At 56.5% G+C, this 18,287-nt stretch overlaps 1 protein-coding gene across 1 annotated transcript in view; it reads left to right on the top strand.

Annotated features, from left to right (window-relative positions):
• Positions 1–18,287, top strand: part of LOC142572192 (apoptosis regulator Bcl-2-like) — a 69,227-nt gene that overhangs the window by 50,312 nt on the left and 628 nt on the right. Inside the window, exon 2 of the mRNA XM_075681131.1 lies at positions 15,435–18,287. This exon is cut by the window's right edge and continues 628 nt beyond it. Coding sequence (XP_075537246.1) covers positions 15,435–15,581 — 147 coding nt within the window. The 3' untranslated portion in view covers positions 15,582–18,287. The remainder of the gene's footprint in view (positions 1–15,434) is intronic.

The following is an 18,287-nucleotide window of genomic DNA, read 5'->3' as shown; positions in this document are numbered from 1 at the left end:
TACGGTGCAACGGAGTCCATACACTTTTGTTGGGAAAGTTGAATCTTCCACGGTTCCACATCAGTATCTTCGGCGTCGACTGTAGCGATTCCTCTTATCGCAGCGTATACAGTGCTCTTGCTGCAGCTTACAACCAGTCGATGGATGCTTTTTCTGGCGACGTTTCCGCGGCTGCCGTGCGTTCATTGATTCTGTAGATTGAGCGCTGACGTTCTCACGCAAGTTGACCCTTGGGACCCACCGTAGCTACAATATTCCACAACTCGCCGGCCGCGTTCGCGAGCGGCGGCTGACAACTGTGCGTACTTCGCGCCCAACGTGAACCACCCTGCCGAGTTATGCGGAGTCGTATAATCCTTGGCGCCGCTGACGGGGGAGGGGCGAGGGAGCTCGTCTCTGCGACGTTTCCTCAAGGCAGCTTGTGTGGGGGAGGAGCCTTTTATACAGACTTTCTGCTGCGCGTCCACGCTATCCGGTGGACCGCCCGCGACGTGCTCGCTCTCTCCGGATTGCGTCAAGTGCGCCTGCACCGCGGCCGCAGTTGCCGTAGTCTCAGGCGTCGCTCTGCCGATGGCCCCCGATTCTGCTGAAGCAGCGCCGCCGCCTAGGGTGCGCGAACTCTGCCCTCTCCGGCTTCCTTCGCCTCTCCTTGAGACTTTCGACGTGCTTGTCTCGTCTTCCTCTCGACCTCGTTGGCGGTGAGCAATGCTCACGCGCGTCTTGTTTGCGGCGCTATGCTTCTGCGAGGTAGCCGCCCTGGAGATTAGTTTCGCTGCGCTGTTGCTGTGCCGACATCTTGCAGTTCCTGTGCACAGCCTTTACGGCGCCTCGCCTGTTTGTCTTCCGTTTTGTTTATTAGTGTCGATTCAGCCTTCGTGAATCCTTCTCGCAGAATCCAAGAACGCTGGTTGAGTCGTCTTACTGCGGCGGCACGTTGGGAACGTTCGCTTACGACATACAAGTACTCGTTTGTCAACTGTGCCCATTAGCGGCCCCGTCGCACGATCTGTGAAAACGTCACTGTCGCATCGCCGCTCGGCAATGAGGTCTCAAATCTTGCAGATTTGCCTTCTCGCATTTGTTGCCTGATGTCATAATGTGCCACCGCACTCGACTCAAGATGGCTGATTAAGTGGAGTTCGGTTCGTTTCGGTCGCTCGACAAGATCGACTTGAAGTACGTGCAGTTTGTCCTTTTTTTTTTTCCTTAACCGCTGTTAGTTCCAGTCTCAAGCGCGCCTACTAGCGCAGCGCGTTCTTCCTCTTCGATCATTCACGTCACAGCGTCTTCTCGGCACTTGCCAGGTCTCTCGCCTTCTCCCGGGGCGCTGCGTTTCTCGCAGAAATGTGTGGCCCAGCGCGCAACACATCCAGCAAGCTGCCGCTGCAATACAAGTGGCTTCACGTTTCGCCCGTCGTTCGTTTCCAGCGCGGTGACTGAGAACGCTTATCCACTGCCGGGAAAAGAGGCGCCACCGCTACGCGCCGACGTGCGTGCAATTGCGCCCGGCGTTGAAGAGAAGCGCTCTGACGCATCTGTCGTCGTGCCTGGAGGAGGCGGAAGAGCGAGCGAGCTTGAGCTCCGTTGCCGACGAGTGGCGATGCCGGTCGTAGGAGGAGAGTTTGAAAAAGCGTGGGCAAGAAGGGGAAGAGGCCATCGGCACTCCGCAGCGGCGTGGGAACGTCGCCTTCGGTCGCTTCTTACGGCTCGCCGTCTTTGGTCTTTCTTCTCCTTCCCGCTACTACTCTACTGGTGCCTCTTCGTCTTCCTCTTTGCTGGCGACCTGAGCTCGCCTTCTCTCCCTGTTCCCAGTGTTTCTTTTTGATGCTACCCGTAGCTTTGGCGGCCGTGTTGATTCGGGCTCTATCGTGTTTGCACGCAGGCGGACCTTTTTTCGTGACGCAACTTTATTGACTCGGCCTCTAGCCGGTTCGCGCCGTCGTCTTGAGTCCTCTTGTTCGATCTCCTCGCATGGAGACGGGCCTGTTTTTGTCCATTGTGTACACACACGAAGCGGCGTCTGAAAGATGGCAATAGAGGGCGGGCAGTAATGGGGAGCCGAGGAGCTAGTGTTGATCTGAAAATGGCGATAATTCTTTTCTGCCTTTCTTCGTTTCTGCACTTCTTAACCGCGCGTGATTTAGCGGAATTTGTCCTGCCGTTGACGTGACCGTGAAAAAGAAATACCTCTATTCTTGCTTTCCCGTCTTCCATATAGTTCACTGGGAGCATTCAGTTTAGCGCGTTTATGCAACACGGGAAGTGTGGCGGAAGTTGCCCCAGCTGTACGGCATGGCATAACACGGATTAACTTTATTTCATGTTCTATCTCGGAGCCGTTCGACCACGTGGCTCTGTCTGATTTACGTTGGCTTCCGTGTTTGCTTCGCTTATGACGCACGCGGAGCGGTGACCTCATCACTTCCAGCTTGACGGCTGCCGGAGCTCCGTCTGGCGCCGCGGCACTGTTGCATCGAGTGTCTCGCTCTACATACCGGACGCTGTCATATCAGTATAGGAGCCGCGTGACAGCTATAGCCAGAGCCCTCGGTAGCATGAAACAGATTTCTGCCACGCGCGTGGAGACTGTTTAGTTTGTGTTGTTCGTTCTATTCCTTTCCTCGAAGACTCAAACGACGCTCAACAACGCTTTTGTGGACAACAGCGCAAAGCACAGATGGGCGAGACTTTTTTTTCCTCAGTGGAACATAACCGATTGGTCGGAGTCAACCGACGCCTTAATGAGCGATTGCCGCCTGGGTTGTCGGTTCGCACGCACTTTTCCTTCTCGACAGAGTGCGTTTACTTAGCGGCCCCGCGGGACCAGCGCACCGTCGTTACGATTATCTTGCATGTGCGCTTTAACGCCCCAAATGCGACTCTTGAGTGCATGGAGTCACTTCGTTAGCCAATGTTTTTGCAGTCCTCCACTACAGGTTCTCCAGCTGTGTTGTTGGCCGTCGACCCTGGTTTCTCCAGCTGACGCGATGGGAAAACGCCTCGAGGTGTCGGCCCGCTCCTCTATTGGCGGCCGATCGAAGCCGCTGACTGATTCACGCGGCCGGAAAGGGCCGCGGCCCTGTTTCCCTCTTGCGCCCCGAGCGCCGGCGCGTTTACGGCCACTTTGGCGTTATTCCGCTGTCACCAGGCTGGCGCTTCGAGGCACTTATTAAACGGGCGCCTCCGTGTCGCCACCCCTCGTCGTTGCGACGCCTCGCCCGGCTCGTCTTGTGCGTGTTTTTTGGCGGTTTTGCTTCTCTGCGCTTCCGGAGCGGATTTGGTCGCCAGCTGCACGTTCGCATTGCCCATCTTCCTCCCGTTTCTGTTACGTGGTTGGCAGACATTCTGGTTTCCAGTCTGTAGCGTCCTCATGTCGGCACAACCAATTGGACGTGTACGCCGATGTCGGCTGGTATATACTTCCGAGCCTTGTATCACAGTTCGCCGCTGCATTTTATCCCCTCCAAGCTCGTTATTAGCGCGTCTGGAACGTTAAACAGCCTATCTGCGGTGTCTTGTTGTGCGAGTGGTTTCTCCACAGTATGACCATTCATCTCGAGCATCCGGTGCATCTTTCTCCGTGGCCGAGTCGATACATGAGTGCCGCGCGATTCGCGCGTTATCTATAGTTTAACCTTTCTTCAATTCCTTGCAGTATCTCGTTATGGCCGGTTCGCCAGCTCGAGGCGGTGCACGTGATACCTCTCGTACTCTGTGGAGGAATTCCCGTCTCCTCTTCAATGCGGCGCGCTGGACGCCCTCTTATCGAGTGTACTGGCTCGCGCATCGACGTTTGATCGCAGGCGAAGCTGCGACGAACCAGTCTCCAGTGAACTGGTTGCCGTCCCTTCTTCGTGGCTGATACGGAGCACTCCTCCGCAGTTCTCTCGCTTCCTGCGCGGCCTCGCACCCCCGGTAGCAAGCGGCGTGGTTGTTCGTTCGCTGGTGCGTGTGATGCATTTAGTTTCTCAGCGCGTGTTCTCGCGGGTTCCCATGTCCCGATGACTCGACAGTGGCTCGGCTGTTTTTTCCCATGGCCCCCGAAACCGCCTCGAACAACCGCGCCGTTGCTAAGGCCCTTCTCCCTCTCGTGCCGTCGCAGCCGACGTCGTCTTCGGGGGAGAGGCTCGGTGGGGGCCCCTGCGACCCCGGCTCAGCGATCGCCTTAGATTCGCCCCGCCGCTGCTTGGTGGCTTCTTTGCCTGTCTACCCTCTTCCTTCTCAGTCCTTACCTCGTCCTGACGTTTGCATTTTTTTGTATACGAGACAGGCTCGCGCGCGGTGTGTCAGTCTCTCTCCCTCCTTCGCTCCCTCATCCTCCTCCTCCTCGGCGGCGGCAGCAGCGAGACGCGACACCACCGGCGGTCTTGGAATGCGGTTCATGGGCGGCGGCGCCGCAGCCGCATCGCTTTTGACGAGCCGTCGAACAGCCGCCGCCGCCGCTCGTGGGCCGTGAATCCCGAACGCGAAGAATGCGAGTCTGCCTGCCTGCCGCAGTCGTACGGTCCTCGGCCGTCGAGTTCACGGACCGGACTCGGCTTGTCGCGGAGGAGTGCCTCCTGCTCCTGGGGTCGTGTCTTGGGTGTTGTCACGGTGCTCTTTGAAGACGACTTTTGCAAGCGTTCTTTCCTTTGTGTGTGTTCTGACGTTGATGCCGACTTGTCTGTCATGACGGGGGAGTGTGAACTTGTGTAACTTTGCATGTAGCACTTGCCAGTAATTGCGTTTATCGGCCAAACAGCTTCCTGGTCGGAAGAGCAACAGCGCCTGAAGCAGCTCATATATGTAAAGCTCTTTCCGCATTCCATCTGATCGCTTCTTGCTTGTTTTGGGCGAATGCTTTAATGCTTCCACGCAACATGGGATAGGCGCTTTAGCTTGTTAATGCTTTATAAGGTGCCACTGCAGATGTCGCCTGGTGCCGGCAACTTCGTCCACTCTGTACCGTAAGCAGTCAGGTCTGGTTGCACGCTTTCCAGCGCAACGGACTTCACCGGGATAGGGCTGTACAACTCCGCCATATGTATTATCGAATCTTGCTCGATTGTCACTTTCCCGCCTTGTTGTTGTGTTCGTTCCTTTCTAGGTAATAAGTCGCTAGGGGCACAGCGTTTAAACGCGCGGCAGCGCGTTCCTCACGGATCTCCTCGATTGTTTTCGGCTGGCGAGCAGCAGCAGCAGCAGCAGCACAAAAGCCAATTTCATTTCCCGCTCGACCGCACTCGCTCGACTTCCCGTCGAATCCATCACGGCGTGCCTTTTTAACGGCGCTTGTTCCGAACGCTCCGCCCCGTGTCAGTGATCACGGGCGAAGACGTTGTTGTCCTCGTTAAGAAGCGGACGCTCGCTCGCTCCCAAGATACGGCTTCGCCCCACGGCAGGCCCCCAGGAGAACCGGCCGCACTCCCTGCGATGGCCCGCCTAGGACTGCCTGTAGCCGCCTTTGAGCGGTTTGCGTATCGATTACCGTTGCTTCCTTTGTGACAGTTGAGGAGGACGATGCAGGCGAGGGCGTGCAAATCCTGCGCGCGAGGCGTCGAAGGAGCTGCATCTAGTTTGGGGCCCGCGCCGCGCGGTGCCTTTTGTCTGGGAGGAACGTGACTGCTACGGGGGCCTCCTGTGCAGGAGTGCCCCCTTGGAATGCCGTCGTCTTACCGCCCCGAGGCTCCGTCGTGTCCAGATCCTCGTAGAGAAGCGGGCCACGGCTATGAAAAGTTGCGTAAGTTGGCCCCATGTCGGGCCCGTATACTGTCGCGCTCACTATGAGCTACAACGCGTGACGGCGTTGCCACGCTATTTCGCGTTGTAGCTCAGGCTCAGCACGGGTTATATACAGTGGCACACATTTAGCTGCAAGAACACTGACGTGTTTTTCAGACGATCCCAGATCTTCAGGTTCAATTCATTTATTGTGAACACCAGTTGCAAAATTTTCAAATTTCACTTTGCTTCATATGCCACGTAATTCACTGACGGCAAGCCGCACCGCAGTGCCGTTGCGCCCTTTTAAAGTCGCCGCACGGGGTCTCCGCTGGCATTCGGAATACACCTTGCGATGCAGTCCAAGGATCTCGCCGCGGTCGTGCGTGGAGAAGCAGGGGCACTTTCTGGTCTGCGAGGTGCAGCGACCGTACAATTCGCTACTGCTTCGAGCCTCGAGGTCTTCCTAATGACCCGCGGGCCGCGGTAGCCCACGCGCACCACGCCCCGCATGCCTGCAGCCAGCGCTGCTCCTTTGCCGGGACCTCTGCTTGCGTCCGTTTTCACGGTCGTGCCTCCCCTCCCTCCCTGTCTTCCCGTCTGCCGCCGCCCTGAACAGGATGCGCGCCGCTGCAACAGAAGCGGGAGGAATGAAGCGGGCCGTTGTTCCTGTCAATTCCAGTAGGAGACGGCCGGCGCTCGGCATTCTGAGCGGGCCATCACGGCTGTCCGGACGCGCGCTCTTTGCCGTCGGCCCTCCTCTCTCTCTCTGCTCTCTAGTGCTCCCACGCTGTGTGCCGACAGAGGGGGGCGTAGCCGAGCCGACTGGCGACTTGGAACGGGATTTGTCACGGACTGATCTCTGCTTCTGTTCGGCTTGACCGCTTGCATGCTGTAGTGCAGTCAGCCAATTCGTGCATCGGGGGGTTGGTTGCGTTTCACGGCGAGACGAAACGACCCTGGCAGTCTTGCTGCGAGTGCACTGGCTGGAGTCGCCCGCGGTACCTGTCGATGTCACTGCGGTTCCGGTTGATTGGACGTGCCGCTGCGTGTGGGCCGGAACGTCGCCTGCGGTTACTGCGCAACGTGCACGGTCGATTTTATTAGTATGCCGCTGTCACGTCGTGTTCAGTCGGCGCCCGCTCATCCACCACCTCAAGCGCGTCTAATGCTGCTGGAGCTGTGCGGTTGTCCACGCGTATATAGAAGTGAGAAGGTAATATTTATTAACCTGCGCAACCAGAGCAAAGCTGTCGTCTATGTCGCGAAAGGGCTGCTGCCTAACGCGTCCACGCCGCAAAGTGGAACTTCCGAAATAGTTATTGCGCATGACAGGCAAAAGTGGCGTCAACTGCATTCAACCTACAGAATATAATCGCCGAACTTCGAAGTATCGTGTTTCGTGTATGTGACCTCTTTCCGTGTCCTTCTGCCAGCGCCCGCGGTGGATAAGCGCGAACACACGAACTTTCGTAACTCTTCCAGCGTGCGGCATCTTCGCTCAGTCTCTCGGCGACGTAAGGAAAAAGAGCCGTCTAGGCCGGTCACTTCCTGGATCGCGCTGCGTATATATACAGAGGGCGCCGAGGCTTAGCCGCAGGCGCGCCCTTCGTCGTCTCTTCGCTCCGCGTATACGCCTCGCGTGAAAGGCAAAGCCACAAAGTGCGCACCGCGCCTCGACGTGTGTGGCGCCTGCAGTTCTCTTCTTTTCATCTTGGCCCGTGAAGTCCTCCGCAGGCTCCTGGGGCGGGCGGGCGGCGGTGGCCTCGTACGTGGCGCTGGTCGCCCTGGAAAATGTGCTGCGCATCTTTTCGTTCGTGATCGCGACTAATGTCGTGACGGAGCTGCTGTTCTGTCGGCGCCACCGCGGAGCCGCTGACCTTCTACATAGCCCACGGCGGCGTGCTTCCAAATTCCAAAATAAGATGCCTTCGTTGCAGTATAACAATATCGCCTCGAAGAGGAGGTGAGGTGTAGGGGGCATATTGTCGAGCGGTCTGGCTTCGTGCAAGGTCCACAGAGCCAAGGTATGTAGTGCGCCGACATATTTCACCTCGGGTGCGGAAATCTCCAGTGACGACCCTGCTGCTATGCGAAGCGTGCGGTTGTCCTGCAAACGGTCTTACTGTGCTCATTCGTATTTGCTTTGACAGTATCATTAGGGGGCTTATACCATCATTGCTGCCTCAGTTCGATAACGGGGTACGGCGTCTCCACTAGCTCCAATTTCAGAGTGAAAGTTAGGGTCTCGTGCTATTGCGCGCTCCAATACCTCTGTAGTGACCATTTTCGCGGGACAGCTACTCGCTGCGTTCTACGGGCAAGGGCTTGAAATAGAACTCTGCCCGAACTTGCAGCGCTCATTTATCGCAATGAGTTCAGTTAAATGACTAAAGCTATCAATCACTACTTTAGACGATGTCTATTTATTGGTGGGTACGGGAAACGGGGCCGCGGGGGCGGATGTAGGCGGCATGGGGGTCTGCACGTTCTTGCGGCTGCCGGAGTTGGGGTGGTTGGGAGGGGGGTGCACTCTGTATTCTTTGTGAGCCATAGACGGGGTTCAGGGTAGTCATGACGATGCGACCTTGGGAGGCTATTCAGGCCCTCCTGGGAAAGGGCTGCGTCATCGCCTCGAGGGTGCCGGGGCGACAACCGCAGCCGTGCTTTCGCGTTTGAATGCTGTTGTCGCTGTAGGACGGGTTTCACTTCACTCCTTGACATTTTGTCCATCCTGAAAAACGTTACGACGACAGGGCGACGACCGAGTAATGCTTTGCAGAGCCGTAATCCGCGCTCAGCTGATATCCCAGCTAATACTTGTTAATCCGCAAAAAGTCGCCCAAAAAAACAGAACACACGTCCAATCCGCCGCGTGTTCATGTGCTCGCCGAGAAGGCTGTGCGATTGCATACGTACACCAATTCCTGTTCGCAAAGAAACTGAATGCTTAGCCACGAACACAGGCATCTCTCTGCAACTGCACCACGAGCACTGCCGGCGATTCCCCGTGCGTCTCGGGGCGAAGGTCCTCCGTGAGCACAGACCAACCAGCACGTTCCGGGAGCTGAAGGGTTCATCGCGTGTTCGTCTGCATTCCCCGAGCAACCTTGCCCACTCTCCTGTCTTTAGGCTGGCTGGCTGGCTGCTGATGCAGGCAGGGAAGAAGTGCACAAGCATTGAGACAGAGGGCTGGCCCCCCGCCCCTCTGCATCACGCGCGTGCTGACGCCGTGACCTACGATGCGTGAAATCCGGGGGCCTTGGGCGATCCCATCTGTGAAACGCCATTTGTCTCGTTGTTTCTTTCGCCTAAGTCCTGTTTTTGTTTGTTTTTGAATCTCTCTCGTGTGCGGCTGCTGAGGCGGCGGCGGCAGCTTGCTACTCCTCTGTCCTTCACTTTGTGACTGTTTTGTTGCTTCGGGACGCGCGCGCGTGTTCTTGCGGCTTTGCCCCCCCACGCCCTGCCCTTGCTCGACTGTTTGTAGTGCGGTCACGAATGCCGCGAGAGGGAGATTGGCGGTGCTCACTGGTGCTGTCTGCACGAACTGTTTTCTCCCGAGGGTAAACCTCGTTATTTTGAGCCCTTTTGCACTTCATTGCTGCGTTCAAAAGTGTATAATTGGCAGCGTGTAGCGCGGACATTAACGGGATTCTCGTTTGCCCTGCCTGCAGTCTTGCGCAGAGGGTTTCGCGCGGAAAAACAAATGCAGCCGAATGGACACGTTCGCCCTAGTCTTCAAAAATGGCAGCTCCCGACCCGCCAAAGCGGGCGTGGGAAGTATGCGCGTCGAAGTTCCTAGCTCTGCCAACCACCGCGCAGCTGACGACTTCCCGGTGGCCACAGGGTGGCTGTTATAAAAAGGTCTCCTGCCAGAAGCGCAATCTCGCGCACTTCGCCAGCGACGATGACTGGTTTTGCGGATCAATCCCTTCGCCGCTTCGACCTTCTGTGACGCTCGTCTCGAAACCACCCGGTGTTTGACGCGAATGACCACCGGCCATACCCTGGAGATGCCGGCCGGCCGATAGAGCTAGGCGAGAACGCCGAGGCAGGGAAAGAGGACGATGGTCGGCGGCCACCGCCGCATTCCTGAGGAGCGCGCCGCGAGGCAGTGAAAAATGAGGGTCCAGTCTCGGCAGTCCGTCAAGCGGGGCTTCCCACGGCCAAAAGGCGGCGCCTTTTCGACGTCGTTCGCCAATACTCGAGAGATAGATCGCCTGGGCTTCGGACCAAGCGGTGGGGCACGCACGCTGGTTGGCTGCGCGATCAGTGGAGGGGAGGATTGGCTGGTCTTCTCCTAATGGGAACTGTGTGCGTGCGTTTGGCTATAGCGGCTCGTCGGCGGTCCCGAAAGACAAAACGCCGGCATCTTTTCGTTTCGCCCGCGAGGCTTCCTTCCGGCTATCTCCTCGGCGTGCCTCGCGCTCTGATCGAGGCTGTGATTTACGTTCGGCCGGGGAGACCGAGCACTCCGCCTGCTGCTGCTGCTGCTGCTGCGACGTCAGTCGCCGGGGGTCTTTATTTCTGCTTCGGCTGGCTCGCTTGCCGCGGCGTATACAGTTCGACCGCTGCTTGGGAGTTTTCTCGCCTCGTGTCCGCCTCCGCGCCCCGGTCAACGAGGCAAACGGAACGACACGTTCGCTGGCAGAGGAACGTGAGGTGCCGTAGTCACCGAGCCCCCGCCTTTCCGCTGTGCGCACGCCGGGACTGGAGGAGACGGCGCTCTTCACCGGTACACCTTGGCGCGTCGTGCGGGGAAAGTACTTTGTCTCGTGCTCGAAGCCAGCGGTGCTCCTCTCTAATGGCGCGCGGTAGCAAACAAAAGGCTTTTGTTTCTGGGTGACGCCCGCATTGTGCGGATACTCGTCGTTGTGCCCCGCATTGCTATACGCAACATCCGGGAGTGAAAGGGACGGGGACGCTTTGTTCTTGGCGCGGGCGGAGGCGTACCAGCGCTTTCTTTTTTCTGACCCTTTTCTCTGCGCCGCTCCCATCAAGGCTTCCGAAGATCCGTTGCAGCTTTTGCCCTGGTCGTGCAGTCCTGGGTGTGGCGGATCCCTCCGCAATACTTGACGTGTACCATAGCGTGTGCGCGCATCAGTGGCGTTCGAAAATGCGTACAGAGAACGCTTGTGCCTTTGTGCGCGCATTCCGGAGAATAGTGCAGAAGCAGCGTTCTTGCCTGTCGTCGAGATGTTTGCACTTCTGCTAACAGGATCCCACTCCCCGTCTCTGCATGCGAATGCCGACGGCAAATGCGGAGTGAAGGCATTCTGGCTACGCCCTGCACTGCCAGACGAGCATCGGCGCCGCGGTCACACGTGCGGCGGCGAGGCGGCCCTCCTCCCCTCGCGAAGACCTGCGTGTCGAGGGAGGAGCTCTTTCCTTGGCTGTCTGCGATCCCACGCCCGGTGCAGACGTCATTCCGCCTTTGCGGCGGCAGCGGCCTCGCGCGCGTGCGGCAGTCCGATTGTGTTTGTGTTGCGCGGTTAATTTCCCCAAGGTCGTTCTCACGGCGGCGCGGACGGAGGAGCGTGTGGCGGACACGTTGTCGCTGTCATAAAGAGGCGCCACCACCGCCGTTCCTGCCTTGCCGTGGCGCTCCCGATGCGCGTGCGAGCTCGTGTGTGGGTCTTGGCCGGCGCCTCGCTTTTTTCCCCATTGGCTCGCTTGGTGGTCCTCGGAGGCGTCACCGCCCCGTTACTTTACTCTCTCTCTCTCATGCCTCCTCATAGCGAGGGCCGTGCTACCACCCATAAGCGGCAATATGGACTTTTTAGTCCACACTAACAGCATATGGTTGGGGAGGAATAAACATGACTGCATTACTAACTGCTGCGAAATATTGTTGCTTAGGGTGCTGAGCCCCGTAGCAGGACACTTTCTTCCATCTGACAAGGCTCAGCGCCAGAGGGCGATCGCTCCTTAGGACTGGAGCAGGAGTCTGTGCCATCTTAAGCGGAATCCTTGAGCTGTTCAAGTTCGTGCGTTCCCAGTGGTCGTAGCCAAGCTCTGTTGCGTAGTTTGCTACTATGTCTGCCGCGATGAGCCTCATGTTGCTGACATTACTGAACATCAGCCCTCTTCGTGCACGACGTTTGCGCTATATTGAACCCGCTGTGGCCTTAGGGATGCTGGTCGACAAGACGGTTGCCTTTGTGTTCCGTTCGCAAAAGCACTGGTGTCGCCCACCACCTACAGCACCTACTCTACTACAGGCCACGGAGGCTGTTACTCGAAAACGCGCTGACTTCTCGCCTCCTCTTCCAACTTGCACAAGAGCGAAGCGAGCTCCGTCTGCTGTCTTGACGCCGTCACCTCGGGCGAGCCCGAACATCTCGTGATGTTGACACACTACTCCGAGTGTGAAACGAGGCGGAACGCGAGGCGCATCAAAACAATCGTTGTCAAACAAACAAAAAAAAAAGACTGCTAGGAGGTGGAGAAAGAATTAATAAACCGACAACAGCGCGCACGCTCAACTTTCTGCATCATAGCGCATACACTCCCTTTCACGCCCCTGCCCCGTCTTCCGGCCCCCTATCGGCGGCCCCGTATGTTTGCTCCGTTCGCTGGCTCGCATCACAACGCTAAAACCACACGCCGTCTTCTCTGCCATCGGCAAAACCACAATTTCCCTGTCTCACTCATCCTGCGCGCACGGAATATCCCTGAGCGAACAGACCGTATACTGAACGCAGCAAGGAGGCTTGCGTGATCGGTTTTTTTGCAAATCGTCGTGTGCCCCGGAAAGATCACACCGCCAAGCAACCCTTCAGCGCATATGCTTCGCCCGTTGTAGCCACGTATGCCTCGACAAAACGGTGCACAAAGCAGGACCATTGTGAGAAACGTGCTAAGCGCCGCCGTCCTATTGTCTACGTCATTGTAGAGCGCCACAGCGCGCGCACGTGTAGAACACACGTTATGCGTTCGTGGGATCCTCGAGGGTCGCACCTTGCGACGCGTCGCCGGTCGTCTGTGTACACATACACGCGCCTTTCAGTGCTGCTCAGCGGCGCATTCACGTCACGTCACGCGTCGTATAGAAAAGGAAGGGTTCTTAAGGAGCGAGCTTTCCACAGCAGCGCCACCCTACGGGCGCGGCTGTGTGCGTTCGCAGGCCTGTCAGCGTGTAATGTGCCCGTGAAGGTGTTGTGCAATATGACCGCTATGCGTGGACAATCCGTTTCGTCGGCCTGACCGCAGGAATAAGCAAACTGACGCACCTCCGGCCCCATTTGCCTCTCATCACTGGCGTCCCCGTCCTGCAGGATCTCCTCTCAACTCTTCAGAGCCGTGACGTATGTCAAGTGCGTGCGAACGGCTCCCCCGATTTCCCGCTCGGAAACGAACGCGCGTTGACGCCTTTCGCGCTGTCGCCAGTCTGCAGCCGCCGCCCTGGCCCGCGGCCTCGCGTGATGTGTCCTCAAAGCGCGCGCTAATATGCTGTCGGGGCGGGGGACATGTCACGCCCGTTTAGGGAAGCGCGTGCGAGTTTGAAGCATTTGCATAAACAGCGCGGGACTCTCTTCTTCTTCCCGCTTCCTCCACCTCTCCACCTCATTTCTTCCTGACGTTGATGGCGCTCCTCGGCCCGGATGGGCTTCCAATCTTTTCTTTATTCTGCGTGGTCTACCGTACCGCACTTTGGAACGACCCTCTGGCGAAGAGGGCGTGTGGATATTGCTCAGATAAGTTTGCGAGATGACCGCTGTTTACGGTTTTGAGCCTTCGAAAGGAGTTTGCGCTTACAAATCAATACCAAAATATGAAGCGGGTCCATCTGTTCATTCGCGTATTGCGCGTGCTGCTCCTGTATAAGGAAACCTCTGACATTTTCATCGCTGGACATGCTTGCCTTTCTCAAGCCTGGAAATGTTTATATTGAACCACTCATTGTTTTCGAGGGCCTCTATACAGCCAGCTTTCTGAACAGCGTACATATTTCGATCAGGTTTTGCGGTTGTCACAACAGTGTCGAGGTTAGTCGTGCGCAGGGCCTGTAAATGGCTACAGAATCTGCTGCCATTGTTGTGTTGCAGTTCGACTCGTTCCTACTAGCGGATGAGGCAGCGATTGCGTGCGCCCGCAGCTAGCGCAATAAACGCGCCTGGCTGCGCCAGTAGTGCGGCCTTTCCGAGGACGCGCGCTCCTGCATATGTCGGCTGTGTAGCCTTGCTTGTCGCGATGCGGAGTCTTGCCGTTTCTCTTGCCGCTAAGGGATGGGCCGTGCCGTCTCCACGTTGACGCGAGAGGCATTCGCTGACAGGCCTGTCCAAGATGACACAATTGGTGTCGCGTATTGGGTTAAGTGAGTGCTTCACGCTATCGTCCTAAACACAGCGCCGCGCAATGATGGCCGAAGCTCGCGCTTACGTTCTCGTTTTTCAATGGGACCATCTTCACGCCTCGGTTTTTCTCGCTAATGCTTCATCCGTGTTCGCAAGCGCGGCACACGTCGAGTATGTTTGCCCCCTTCGTTTCGTTATAAAGCTCACATTCCCCCCCCCCCCTCCCCTCCCCCCCACTGCCTGGCAGTCATGCTTCCGTCGTCGTCACTGCTTCCTCGCAGCGTACCAAGCAAGCATGCATTCGCATCCTTGACTTAGAAGCACAATGGCGCATTGCGTTTCCCGCTGACTTGTAGGATGAGTAGCCGCTTGTCCAGAACGCTGACGTTGAGTTACGATTCCCGGCGCGCCTTCCAAAGTACGTTGCTTGAGCGCTTTACAATCCCCGCCTTTCCAGTTTCGATGCCGTTGCGCAACCTGCCAAGGCGGGTCTCCCCTGTTTTTGTCACCATCGTCAAGCGACGTCGCGCCAGCGTCAGCGCGGCACAGCTATAGTACCGCTCCGCTTCCCCCATTTTTCCCCTGCGTGACCCGAGGCCGTCGGGTGAGCGGCCCCCGCGACCCCTCGCGCGGCAATAGCAGTCTCTCGGTGGAAGGGCGCCGACGAATCGATAAAACGGGCCGCGGCGTATCGCAAAATCGATGACACCAACACATCGAGGTTTTTGCGGACGCGTTAGCTGCCTAAGCGCCAACGCCTCTGCCTTCGGTTTTTCCGTGTTTCTCCTTGCGCAAGCCGCGTGCAAGGCGGCGTCACATGTTTCGCGTTCTTCCTGTGTCCGCCTGCGTAGCTCACGCCATGTGTGTGCATAACTTCCACGCGTCATAAGAATACGACATTTTTTTTTTTTTAACGCTGCATGCTCGCCTTGTTCATTGCTTTTTACGCGGGCACGCCTTGGAAGTGGCATCATGGGACTAAATCGTTTTAAACGCTGCTCAAGTTTCGTCGCAAGCCTCGTAGCGAGTTGAGTTACCTCGTCTCTACTATTACTGTAACTGAAGTTGGCTGCAATTTTGTTGACGATTCCGCCCTTATCATTGGTTTTTTTGAAACTTGGTTCCTGTAGACGTCATCGACTGTTATCTAATGCTGCCTCCTGAAGCAAAACGCGAATCGGTAGAAGGCGCAAAAATTTGCATCATGCAGTTCTGTGATACCACGGAATGGTATACAAGACTTGCCGCAGCCAATGATATCTAGTAGTAGTGGTGTGCAGGACTTCATGGAGTCCCGTCCGCTTTCCCTGGCATCGATTCGGGCGGCTAAACTGTGTTTGCATTCGCGATGTTTCGCTGCCGCGCTCGTGAAATAACTTGTTGTGTACGTACGTACTGCTAAACACGGAACTGTTTCTTTTCCCCCCGTGTGCGCAGGACGGCCTGGTCGTGTTCAGCGAGGAGCGCGACGACACCGGCGCCGCCGAGTCTCCCTGGCCCATCTTCAAGAACGTGGTGTGCGGGGTGGCCGTCACGGCGCTTGGTGCCCTCACGCTCGGCGCCTTTCTCACGTCCAAGTCGTAGGTCGCCGTGCAGGCGCCGGACGATAACCAGCCGCCCGGCCTGCCGCGCCCCCGGATTCTTCGCGCCGCGGCTGGCCTGGACACACAAGCTCCACCCAGTACACTCGCTTCACGTGTACCTGCACGAGAAAGGCGACCAGCCGGCCGGCCTTTCTCGACCACTGCGTCCCTGGCCGACGCCGTTGTTGCCGAGGAACTCGCGTTCTTCCAGCACAGGCCGAGGACACTGTCGGACTTGTGCCTCAACTCCAGGGTGCCTCTCGCGACTGTGGCGGTGGACGAAGAGTACAGCGGCAGCAGTGCGCGGTCAAGTGGGCGAGTCTTCGGTGGTTCGGACTTTTTCGCGTTCCTCGTCGCTGTCGTGGCGGCGCCTCCTCGTTTGTGGTGCGGCGCGCGGCATTTGTCAAGGCGGGCCGGTCGGTGGCCGGCTGCATGTCGGTGTGGTGCTCGCGGAAAGCGGTGGTACGGACGTACGGACAATGCTTAACTCGATCCGTGGACGAGCGGCACCTCCTTCTACGAGAGTTCAAACGACGGCGTTTGCTTCGTCGTCTCTTATACAGCCCGCTCGCCAGCAGGACTTCCAGAACGAAATGTGTGATGGCGCAGCGGTGAGGGGGAAGGGTCCTCCGCCGCGGGGAATTCGCCCGTGTGTAAAGCGAGCGCCTACTACAGTGCCGATGTGTGTCGTTCACCCGAAAGAAGAAAAAAAAAAAAAATGTCGGTACCTTTTGCTACTTTTACTTGCAGACTTTTCGTATGCCGAACGCAATCACCTGCCGAGATGAGCGTCGCTTTACTGTACGCGTCGCGCTTCGGTTGCGTTATTTGTCAATTTTAAAAACAGCAGTGCTAGTTGTGTAGTTGTGTGAAAATTTTCTTCTTTCTTGTTCCACCTTGATGGTGTGGACTACTTGTGTGAACGTGTTCAGTATGCGAGAGTCTTGCCTGTAGTTGACTGTTTGTCGTTTTCTTTTGTCATTGCGTTTTTTTGTTCTTTTGGTTATTTTTTGTGTTCCAATGCTCTTACTTCCGCTGCCGGAAACCGCATACTGTCCGCAACGCCAGCTAGTCCGACGCTGCCCTTTGAATAAAACAGTGATTAAAGCCGTTGTCGAGAAGTAAAAAGTTTATCGAAACAACTTGGGCACATTTATTATACGCGGCGGGGGGGGGGGGGGGGGGGGTCTATTTGCTTTGTAGGCTGCAACTCAACAGTGTAGCGAAAAGACTGTTCAGCATCATTTTATACGCGCCCATCCTTAATGTCCATTTTTTAATGTTCTTAATGTCGCTTTACAGCATCATTGTCATGCCGATCTTGTCGATTCATGAAACACTGCCAAAATACACAGCCGATTCCCCAAGGAGCGCGCGTTTCACGACAGTGCAGCGCAGGTATTTTCACCTGCATGCAAAAGCATTCAATCCAATCCAGGCGTCGCTGGCGCACGACGCGTGGTATTCCATGTGTGATTGGTCAGTGCGCAGAATACGTTGGCCCTAGTTCACGGCATGTACTGTAGGTATTTACTCGGATCAGGTGGAAAAAGTGTCGCGTGTTTCAATTTTTTCTCATGATTTCGAGTTCAATAGGTTAGGCGCAGTTTAGTCAGCCTCTCGCCGTTGCTGCCTGTCGTTTTTTCTTCGAAGGGCACCGGGTGCGCAAAGGGGGAACGGTTCTTCACTGCCTTTTCTGTGCGAAACCACGCACCCGCATCTTTTCTCGCACGAATGATTCGAGTTCCTAAAACGATGACGTGCACGAGTTTCTATCACTGCTTCCTTCAAACTAGTTTGAAGTGTTCACGTGACGTCCCTATAGGCTCGGGAGCTGTAGTTGCCTAGCCGTAAAACATGCCCGGGACGACGAAGGTAGCGTTGTTTCACTACCTAAGGCTTTGCTTTAAATTTCAGTGATGTCTAACCAGGTCTCCTATTTTCAGCGGTGTCTTTTCAGGTCGATGTTGCGGGGACTATAGGGAAAATGGGGCCTGTTCGCACGAGCTGGAACAGCCTTACACCGCCAATTAGTTGCTGGTCTGGCACTTCGTGAATATGAATCTTAATTCCTTCCGCGGTTGATTAAGCCCTCCATCGCTGCGCGGTTCAACCCGACGGCGCTCCGAGCGTGTTTCTGTTCAGTGTTGAAGTCCTTCGTTATTATTTCGTGTACTCGTGGCTACCAATGTCCTGAAGCGTGGATGGAAGAACAAGTCGTGGTCACCTTTTCTTATAGCACTGTCGATTACTTCGCTAACGCGTGAAAGGTAGCTGATCGCAAACGAGTGTGAGCATTTTCAGAGTATTATCTCGCGTTATTCGTTCGAAGGCCCCCGACCCTCGGAAATTCTGCATCCCTGCAGTGAATGTCAAGTGCATGCTTCTGTAAGTCTCCCCCTCCCGGCGATGCGCAGCACAATTGCTGCGACCGTGTGATACAGTAACCTGCTTTTGTGATTTCTCATACATAGATGGTGTAAAGTTATCTACATTTGCGCGAGCTAGCAGTATTTCACACATGCGCAGGCCCGGTTCGTGCCGTTTTCTCCGGCAGCTTTTTCTTTAATTCTCTAATCGACATGACCATTGCCGTCGGGACGGCCATTCTCCTGGGTCGAGGGCCCTCGTTTACCTTAGGTTTATCACATGTGCAGTGGCATGCGCGATCCTTTGCGTACGCACGCTGCGAATGCGCCGCCGTATT

This window comes from Dermacentor variabilis, chromosome 2 (assembly GCF_050947875.1).
Source record: "Dermacentor variabilis isolate Ectoservices chromosome 2, ASM5094787v1, whole genome shotgun sequence".
Taxonomy (NCBI): domain Eukaryota; kingdom Metazoa; phylum Arthropoda; class Arachnida; order Ixodida; family Ixodidae; genus Dermacentor; species Dermacentor variabilis.
This window is presented reverse-complemented; position numbering and strand designations above follow the sequence as displayed.